At 39.3% G+C, this 11,120-nt stretch overlaps 1 protein-coding gene across 2 annotated transcripts in view; it reads left to right on the top strand.

Annotated features, from left to right (window-relative positions):
* PROS1 (protein S (alpha)) overlaps nt 1-11,120 on the top strand; it is a 43,641-nt gene that overhangs the window by 28,323 nt on the left and 4,198 nt on the right. The window contains exons 9-11 of one of the 2 annotated variants that reach the window (XM_018568885.1): nt 5,111-5,227; nt 7,121-7,310; nt 9,154-9,318. In XM_018568885.1, coding sequence (XP_018424387.1) covers nt 5,111-5,227; nt 7,121-7,310; nt 9,154-9,318 — 472 coding nt within the window. Of the gene's footprint in view, nt 1-5,108; nt 5,228-7,120; nt 7,311-9,153; nt 9,319-11,120 lie in introns of both variants that reach the window. The other variant, XM_018568886.1, reaches the window with a different exon arrangement.

Genomic DNA, 11,120 nt, shown 5'->3' on the forward strand with positions numbered 1-11,120 from the left:
AAAAACATTTAGAAGAGAGACTTTTTTTCTTAGAAAGTTGGATAACTGATAACAGGGGTCCTTTTGGATGCAGGGTAGACCAGTGCCCTTCAACAATGCCTACATAAAAAACCTGTCCCCTTTTCCCCATATACATTTCCTGACTGAGTATTCTTTGTAGACCTTTAATGTCTTTCTTTTTAATTAAATTGGCCTCTTTAAAAATAATATGTAATGTAATTAGGGATTATGCAAACGGATACCTTGAGAGGGGATCTCAGGTTTTGAGAAGGGAAGAGTTATAGCTTTGCTGTTTCTTTTTTTACCACCAGAGTTTTTTACAAGTCGTTCTCCCCAGGCTCTGCTCTTTTTATTTCTGTTAAGAATGCTTCAAATGCTTGGCACATTTTAAGAGGGACTTGGCAGACAATACTCACACAGCAGGCTACAGTATTGTATAATTCCTTCTAAGCTCTGGCATCGAGACTGGCACGTGCCAGTATCTCGGATCCTGATTAAGCCCCTGAAAGCTCCTGGGGTATAGCTTGCAGAAATTAAGTATTCCAGCAGCACAGATTAAGCCTCCATGAATAATGGTTTTTGTAGTGCACAGTGGAAACATTGTCTGAATGTAGAAAGGGTGTTTAGGTGATGTTGCTTGTTATATTTTAAGACCCGCTATGAGTGTTCTCTGGAATATACTCAAGTATCTAACAAGAAAGTATTTGCTGTGCCCATAGAAACCAATCAAATTAAATTGTTATGGTTTCAGTATGGGAGCATGTCACAGCATAGTGGCTAGGTGGCTGGTGCTTTCTGTGGTGCTAGGGTCCAGAGTTCATTTGCTATTAGAGACTCAATTAGATTGAGTTGGTATGTTTTCCATGGCTGGACATCTGCATTGCCACCACAGGCCAATGCCTAGGGTTGCAGGACTGCCAGGGGCACCAAACAGACACTTTGACATCATTTTGCTAACAGTCAGTAACACATTCCATTGTATGATAAAAAATCACTTTATTAGCAGTTTGCAAGGTTTATAAAGAAGTTAAAATCTTACGAACAAATGTTTTGAGTGTGTATTGTATGCAAAATACATACAAAAAGGCGCCTTAGAACCTTTTTGTAGCTGATAATAAAAGGAAAAAGTCTAAGTGCCCCCAGATTATTTTTTTTAAAGCTACTTGCAAATATGGAGAAAAGGAGGGCACCAAGATCTGGCTGCAATTATACGTGGGCTGGCAAATGATCTCTATTGTTGCTCAGATAGTATTAGCAGCATCAGTCTACCGGCTCCCTCCAGAAAACCGTGAGAGCCACACACTTCTTGTCCATGCTAAAACACTTACGGGTCTATTCACTAAGCTGCCGAGGGCAGCCGAGTCAACAACCGACCCCAAGTGAAGTGAGCCGAACACCGTTCGGCTATTCACTTCAGGCTTGTACGGCTGATTTCTGCCGTATATTGGCTGAAATCAGCCTTACATCGGCTTGCTTCGCATGGCTTCGGGTCGGCCGAACATGCTCAGCATGTTTGGCTGACCCGAAGTGCAGAAGGAGTTCGACTCAGCCGATCCAACATCTGGATCGGCTGAGCCAAACCTCCGGCAGGCTACTCACTGCCATTAGGCATATTCTTATGGATGCCTGAGCTGAGCGGCATTCGGCTCGGCTGTTCTGCTCGGTCGCTCAGAGGGACCGAGCAGAACAGAAAAATAGTTTTAAAAGTTTTTAAAAAGTAAATAGAAAACGATTGTGCAGAGCTAGCAATGAAAATCTTATAGAAAAAAAATCTCCCGGGCGCTCTGGGAGCCTTCCGCTCCCGGCCGCCCAGGAGAGAAACACTGATTTTATCTTTTTTTTTTCTTTATTCTGACACGGAGCTGTGTCAGAATAGAAAAAAAACAAAAAAAATGTTTAGTAAACTAGCATTGTACCCGCCCTCCGCTAATGAACCTTAAAGCTACGGCTAGATCCTTCGGCAGCTTAGTGAATAGACCCCTTAGAGGGTCAATAACCGAGTCGAAGTGAGCTGAGCCCAGCCGAGTCGAAGTATACTCACTTTTGTTGCCAGCGGTTAAACTCCATAATAAAATAAAATAATAATAAAATAAAATAATATTATATAATTAGTTATCAGGCTCACTCAGAGTTAACTTGTAATGTGAAAACATGAATATTAATGCTCACTAACCTTGTCTTTTAGACAGATTTCTTAATAACATTATCTACAAATACATCTAGTCACTTCAATACAGTATTTACATGTTTGACAATATCTTCAGGCTAGTTTGGACATGATAGCAATGTTCTAATTAGTATAAGGAAATAATACATCAACCAGGGTTTTAATTTCCTGTTGATATCATGTTGATATAAAGTGCACAAAAAACCTGTCTAAAAACAAATATATGTAAAAGCCCAACAGCACCATCTTGTGGAACATATTTAGCTTACATATCATTCATTTTACGGATGTACTAACAAACTCCCCAAACAATTTATGTGCATTTACATTAAATCAGGAACAGCATAGGGAAAAAGCATGATGGCATAGAGAAGGTAGAACAGTATTTACCTATGCATCTGCAATTGTCATAAATTGTATTTCCACCGTAAGTGGAGATATTTACAGACCTGCTAGCACCGTTTATGCAGTAGGTGGATGGAGACATTTTAAAATTTGCCGATTGGTTTATTTTAGGTAGTGCATGTCAATCTAGTTAGTATTTTACTGTCTGTTTTAAAACAAACCCAAAGGAGACATTACTTGTTTACTCAGCCAAATTTTAATATGGCATCTAATTCTAATCCTGTTTTAGTCGGTCAGCTTGTAAGAATCAATGAAAGTGTCTTTCCTGCTGTTATTGTGAACCTGCCAGCCATTTTATGCTATTAAAAGTTACAAAAAAACTAAGGGGTCTATTCACTAAGCTGCCGAAGGATCTAGCCGTAGCTTCGGCTAATCCTTCGGCTAGCTTCGGCCCCAGGACCCCTTTGGTTCAGTAGAACCGAAGGGCTGCTGTACGTGCTATAGTGTTTTCTTCAGAGCCTGCACCACTTTTTCAACTGCATGTTTTTTGCACGTGTTTTGCACCTGTTTTCTTCAGAGCTTGCACTAATTTTTTGAACTGCATGTTTTGTTTGCACGTGTTTTGCACCTGTTTTCTTTAGAGCCTGCACTACTTTTTCAACTGCATGTTTTTTGCACCTTTTTTGCACATGTTTTCATCTGCACTTGTTCTGGGCTGTCTGAAACTGGAGCATCACCTAAGAAAACACTCACAACTTAAGAAGTCCCCATGACCACTTCTTCAAGATGCGACAGTTAAGCTTTTTGCCTGAAGTTAGAAGTCTTCATTCTTGGAGTCTATTAAACCTCATTTATCAACAACATTACACTAGCTTGATAAATCTGGTGCAAATATATTCCGTGCAAGTTCAAACACTCGCAATTGCTTTGATACATCCCCCCCATGTTTTTTGCACCTTTTTTGCACGTGTTTTCATCTGCACTTGTTAAACCTCATTAACAACAACATTGCACTAGCTTGATAAATCTGGTGCAAATATTTTCCGTGCAAGTTCAAACACTCACAACTGCTTTGATAAATTCTCCCCTTTGTCTTTTAGTAATACTTTAAAGGCTAAGTGCAGTCTTGGGAAAAACAACATACACATCTATTACTTTTCATTAAATTTGGCAATACAAGACCTCAGATGTATGCAAAGTATAGTTTTCACTTCCAAGCTAAACTATAAAAAATAATGATCATCTCTTTCCCAGAATGGCCATTATTCTTTGTGCACGATCTCAATGGACACTGAAGCACCAGAAAGCATAAACACACTGGCGGTGAAAAATGTCCTTCATCTAAGGCTACTCGTATAGCCAAATTTGATGAGGAGGGAAAGATACAAGTTTATGACTTACTCTTGCCCCAGGACTTAGACCTTTTTTTACCCTGACTACTACATGTGTATACTACATGTGCACAAACATAAGTAATACCAAATCTGTGTACCTGGCGTGCGCTATACAGTATATCTGACCACATAATTGTGTATACTTCATGAAGCAAACTTGTAGTTTAGAGAACTCCTATATTAGCAACCAAAGTGAGTGTACACACAAATCAAATAGAACAGCATACATTTAGTACTCATGTCTGTGTATGTGTTCCTAAGGCTGTCAGATGTACAGTTTAAAACAATGGTAAAATGTTGAAAATTGGAGAGAAGAAAAATTAACAAATTATGAAACCAATATTTAAATCCTCAATGTATTTGTTGTCCACAATAACACTGCACCATAATGAGTACACCAAACCATTCCTATCAGTCTTATCCCCCAAAGGAGCTCACTCATGTCTATACCCATCTCATTCCCACTACAGGGCCAGTTTTCCAGTGGAAACATTTTCCCACCAGTATGTTTATGGATAGTGGAAATAAACTTAGGGAACCTGGAGGAAATATATTCAAACGCAAGTACCAAATACAATCTGCAAACAAATATTTGGGTTCATTTGCTAAAGGCAAATATGCTGTTCACTTCGCAAGCAAATTTTCACTTTGTAAGGGACTTTCTCCTTAGCTAAGTGAATATGCTGGAAATTAACTTACCAAGAAATATCCAATCATGTAAAAGGAAGATAAAAAAACAGTATTTTTGCTCGTACATGTTTGCATGATGGCGGTCAGTAGAACTTCGCCTCATTCACTAAGCTGAGGGAAGATTCCCTTGCAAAGTCAACAGTCTATTTACCCTTAGTAAATCAACCCTCATTGTCTCTGGTGGATTTCAGACCAAGGACCCAATGCCACATTGAACATTATCTTTCCAGTGCTCCAGCGCTGAAAGTAATGGATTATTGTTTAGAATTGTATAATTTCCGCCCCAAATTGTCAAAATAACAGGTGGTCATTTTTTTTAAAGTTCCCCATTCTATAGCCAAAAAAAGATTTCAACGGATTATCTTACATATGGAAGTGAGGAAATATCAGATTCAGAATTTTATAAATAGAATGTTTTACTAGAATGTTTTTTTGCCTTCATTACAAAATAAAAAGTTGCTGCTGCCAATTGTATTGTATTGTGTTCATGTATTTTCTTTTCTCTGTTGTAGCGTATACCGGTGTGTGTTCCTCTCAATCTTGAGACAAATTATCAATTGCTGTACCTGGCAGAACAATTCACAGGGTTTCCTGTAGTTTATCTGAGATTCAAACTGCCAGATGTTACAAGGTAAGGAAGGTTAGATAGTTTTATGTTTGCCATACTTAGTGACACTAAGCTCAGGAGTTAAACATTAAAAATGCATTCAAGTACCCTAAATATTAACAAAAATGTTAATCGTATTTGTGTATCACTGGGCTGTAGATCCTCAAATCATCTCTGAATTGGTCCTTCCTTCTGGAGGGTGGCTATTTTTGTTCCCCATGGTCCCTGTGTGTTGTAAAGTAGTCACTGCTCCAAGCTCAGTCCTGTGATGGACTACAATGTCACATTTAGTTTAAAATTTGTATTGCAATTATAGTCTATCACAGATGAGAAGTACTGTAGACCTTTCTGCAGCTTTTGACACTGTTGACCACCTGCTCCTCCTCAAAAAACTCCACTCGCTTGGCCTACAAGACTCTGCTCTCCCATGGTTCTCCTCCTACCTATCTAAGCGCTCCTTTAGTGTCACCTACAAATCTAACTGCTCCCCTCCTCTTCCTCTTTCTGTAGGGGTCCCCCAAGGCTCTGTCCTTAGACCCTCCTCTTCTCCATCTACATTTCCTCCCTTGGTCAGTTAATAACCTCACATGGCTTCCAATACCATCTCAATTCCACAACTCACCCCCTCAGTGTCCTTGCGTGTCACTAATCTACTATCTGACATATCAGTCTGGATGTCACAACAACTCAACCTTTCAAAAACTGAGCTCATGATATTTTCTCATGCCTGTGCACCTTCCTCCAACTTTTCCCTTGAGATTGATAACGCAACTATCCAACCCTCCCCCATGCTAATGTCCTAGGTCTCATCCTTGACTCGGACCTCACCTTTCTTCCCCACGTCCAATCACTATCCAAATCCTGCCGCCTTCACCTTCGTATCATCTCCAAAATACGCCCCTTCCTCACTGATGAAACTGCTAAATTACTCATCCACTCTCTTGTTATTTCTCGTCTTGACTATTGCAACTCCCTCCTCATTGTCCTTCCACTACACAGGCTATCCCCCCTTCAGTCTATCATGAATGCAGCTGCTAGACTCAGCCACCTAACCAACCGCTCAGTGTCTGTAACCCCCTTCTGCCGATCACTGCACTGGCTTCCAATAGCCCAAAAGGATAAAATTCAAAATATTAACAATGACTTACAAAGCCATCCTCAACTCTGCCCCCAGCTATATCTCAAACCTTGTCTCAAAGTATCACCCTAACCGCCCCCTCCGCTCTTTAAAAGACCTTCTGCTTTCCAGCTCCCTCGTCAACTCCTTCCATGCTCGCCTACAGGACTTCACTAGAGTCTCTCCCATCCTCTGGAACTCTTTACCCCAACCTGTCTGTCTGTCTCCCACTCTGACTGCCTTTAGGCGATCCCTTAAGACTCATCTCTTCAGGGAAGGCTATCTAACCACTCAACCATCACGTTCTCAGACAATTCATCCCCACACAGCTCACTCCTCATGTATCACTTCCCCCTCCGATTTAGATTGTAAGCCCTCACGGGCAGGGCCCTCCTTACCATCTATTCTTGAATTGTATTGTGATTGTAATGTCTTCCTTATATTGTAAAGCGCTGCGTTAACTGTTGGCGCTATATAAATCCTGTATAATAATAATAATAATAATATCAGATTGGTGATCTGCAGTAATTTAACGGCAATGAAGTCACCCATACACTTGACACAGACATATTAATGTTATCATTTTCTTCCAATCTTTGTCCTGTGTATGGGCTGTTGCCAACTTTCAAATTGACAGATATTGACAAATATCCCATACTTAATGGCTGGCAGGAATAGTGCCAAACTCCAGATGTGACCAACCTTATGTGTCTTCCACAATCTAATAGAAGAATTGGTTGATCTGATAGGCCTATGCATGAGAAGCTAAGCTGACATTTTGGAATTTATTTTCTACAAAGGTTTTCAGCAGAGTTTGATTTACGAACCTACGATGGGGAGGGAGTAATTCTGTACGCAGAGTCATTTGATGCCACTTCATGGTTTCTGCTCGGTCTGCGTGATGGAAAAATTGAAATTCAGTTCAAGAATGAACTATGGACAAAAGTTACAACCGGCGGCAAGTCAATCAATAACGGAGAGTGGCATATAGTGAGTATAATGGTTTTGATTTTTTAACTGCTGTATTTGATTTCATTTTTTTCAAAGGGCTACAGTTGTCTTCAAGGAAAATACTGTAGGTGGTACAGCTATGAATTTACATTATGTACTACTATAATAATGTGTGTTTTTCCTACCTTTAGGTGTGTTTCATCATGTTTTTATATACTTTGAAAGAGCTACGTATTCCTTATTTGCACCTTAAAATATTTTTATTGAAAGCCCTTTGAAAGGTTTAATTATCTATCTATCTATCTATCTATCTATCTATCTATCTATCTATCTATCTATCTATCTCATCTTGCATTTCTCTGCATGAAATATCTACATCATAGGCTTGTGTTTTCCATGCTGCTAAAATGGCCATAGCTGGTGCTGAAATGCAACAGCAATGGAGTACGTAGTTTGTGAATAAGTGAGGGCTGTTTAGTAACCAATCACCGCAGTAAGGTTTGGTCAGCCCTTGTAAAATGAGCAAATGTAATACAGTCAGCAGGGATAATGCAAGTTGAGCACCTTTTTAGCGGGTTAAGTGTGAGAATTTTCTACACTGACCAGCCTTGTCGTACTCAGTGAGTTTAGGATAGACTTGTATAGCGAATTCATCCAGAGCCATTCCCGTGGGATGCACATTTAATGAGGTGTTTCCGGGTCTGTATGCCTCTTGATGGCAGCACTATTTCTCCTACATGAGACTGGAAAGCTCTTCATTTACATAGATATTTACCTATTGCAAGGATAGATGAACCCAGGATTGGGGTACCAGGTTTTCTGTTGCATGATGTGTTGCTCTTTGTAAGGATTCGGTCTTTAACACCAGTGTAGATTCTATGGTAATCAAAGCTCTCCTCTGGGGTATTATACATATAATGCCCATACAATCAGTCAAATTGCTGTTGGCTACCCAGCATTGTGTCCAGCACCATCCAGCATCTTGCTCAGGTAAAAAACATGATCCAATCAGTTGAATTAAAAATTGTAAAATAAAATTTGCTGTCCTGTAACCTAGAGTTCCAAATCATAGGTCAGCTTGTGCAAGGTAAAGCCGAATTCCAAGCACACCATTTGTGTTATCTTTTAATTCAATTACTCTTGGTTCACCCATCTAGCATTGTCTTATTAGTTTTCTTTCATCCGATAAGCAAATGAAGTCAAGCTCCCTCTGTGTAAGCTCCCCCTTGAAGTAATTATATCACTGTACTCGGCCTTGCAGCTGACCCCAGCATCATGGTTTTGTCTTCACCCCCTGTGTGCTCATTGTCATTCATTGGACCCAGCCTGTGATGCCAATGCAGCATCATAACAGTCTTGGTTCTTTAATGATATTGCAGCATCAAGACAGTCTGAATGGGAAAGAACATACCGGGGGCAGAAACACGGCCACCATGCAAGGGTCATCGGCAAAGGCAGAAGTGCAGTGGCAGTTGTATTTCCAGGAGGAGCTTACAAGTTATTTTATATGCTTATCAGAGGAGAATAAAACTTAGACCACTCTGCATGGGTACGTAAAAATATATATAATCAAAAGATTTTAAAAATATTGTGGCAAGAGTTCAGATTCATGTGTAATTTGACAAATTACAGATAATTCCTAATTGCTTGGTATGGCTGCCTGAACACTGATGTTATGGTATTTAAACTACACAATAAATTAAATTCTACACACAATACAGTACCTTTTAAAAGTAACCTACAATATAACCCTACAGTTGCAAACACAGTGCTCATTATAATGTATCTTTGTTTTCTTCCTTCACACATCACCTCTTGTTCTAGCATAGTAAAAATAAACAGCTACACAGTAAACTAAAATGTGTGTTCATTCATCTTGTAGGTGTCAGTGGAGGAGCTGGAAAACAGCATAAGTGTGAAGATTGCGAAAGAAGCTGTTATGAGCATCAATAACCCCAAATATCTGTTTAAATCTGTGAATGGTATTTTGGAAACCAAAGTCTACATAGCGGGATTGCCAAAGAAAATTGAAAATCTCATTAAACCGGTGATTTCATGGAATGTTTATTCACAGTGCAATTATTGTGATACATTTAAATTCCTTTATTTAGGAAAGACCAAAAATAAACAGCAGAGCAGAGGCAGAAACCCATAATTAGGTGCCTAGTTGCCAATGGCACCAGTTTATGTTTGTTTTAGCACTCAACATTCTCCTTTGATTCCTTAGTTTATGTTACCCTTTCTCGACATATTAAAACCCAATTGAGCCCTTATTTTCTATTAGTCGAATGTATTCAGGTGAAATAAGGACAACAGGAACATATAGGTTTTTTTTTTAAACTATTATTATTTGATTATTATGTCCTATTGCTGTAGCCCTATATCAAGCTGCCTTGTGCTTGCAACACGCTGGAGATTCAGGCCACTGCTCTGGTTGGAATCTCCAGTGGTCCCACGTGCCCCCTGCACACTGCTCCAATCAACAACTCTGCTAGAGGAGCATGAGCTTTTCTAAATGGAGCATTGTGCAGGGAGCATGTTAGATTGCTGGAGGTCCGGACCGCTGAACTCTGTGTAAAGGGCAGTGGTTCGAAATCTACAGGGCAGCTTGATATAGGGTTGCCTCAATAGTACATAGTACAAAAATACATATATTATACATTTTATCAAACCTAAATGACTATTAAAATCTAAAGGTTCATTTGGGCTTTAAACTAAACCTTTCACAAACCTGGTCATCTCAAACTCATCATAGGATGTAAAAATACACAAGCTGAGGCTGTCTGCGGTGACAACTGCATGGCAAAATGATTTATTTGTAGAGATACAAGGGAAGGGTGTATTATATGCATATTTTCCTATTAAATTGTTAATATTACGGGGTCTATTTATAATCAATAAATACATATTTATATATGCTCATCATCTCCATCCATTGGCTATAATGCTGTGTTACATCACAATACATTGAACCTGAAAAAAACAAGCAAACATTCATTTTGTCATCATTGGCACAAAACAAAGGTTCATAGATATTCCTAATATTCTCGAAGGATGAATTGTTTATGATTAGACTGCTATGTCTGTCCTTTGCTGACATTTCAATACATTGTCCAAAATAACGTTAGTAAAAAATATATAACAACCACCCTACCATCTACACTATCGCTAAAGCTGTCCAAAGGATCGGAATGAAAGTCACCTGATTTTAATCGAAAATGATCCTCTCATCTCTGAGGGGTCAGCAAGGTGCCTCCTGACCAAACCATCTTAGGGGTACTCTTATTGGGCAGATTAGAAAGCCTATACTGACCACTTTTGTTCTCCCTTAGAAAAGAGACATGATTGTGCTTTACCATAAACTCTTGAGAAAAGAACCCCTCTGTTCTCTTCCCCACATGTAGCCTTGCCTGCATTGTATTGGGTTGGAGTTGGGGGCTTATTCTGCCCTATGACAGATTGGAGGCCACATCACAAATATTGTTTTCCTGTTATTTGGTTAAAGCCCAATTCCAGCAAAACATTTTTTTAAATGTTTTGGATAGAGCAGGGAAGAGTTGGAGGCATTGTCAGGGTTTTATTGCCATATAGTGGAAGTGATGGAAAATCCCTCCAACAAGGGCACAGTGAAAAACAGAAACATGTTTCAATGAAGTGGACAATGGTTACAACTTCTGACAATATTTTTAATTGCTGTCCATGTATCTGCATCATTATAAACAGAAGTAAAACCTGCCAGAAATGTTACGTCTTTGTTACTCTATCCCAATTTTTTTTTTTTAAATGGCAGAGATGGATTTTAAATTTGCAACTTAACCTAAACCCTCCTCCCATGCTTATAATATATAT

The sequence above is a fragment of the Nanorana parkeri genome, unplaced genomic scaffold (assembly GCF_000935625.1).
Source record: "Nanorana parkeri isolate BGI_ZX_2015 unplaced genomic scaffold, ASM93562v1 scaffold1258, whole genome shotgun sequence".
Lineage (NCBI taxonomy): Eukaryota > Metazoa > Chordata > Amphibia > Anura > Dicroglossidae > Nanorana > Nanorana parkeri.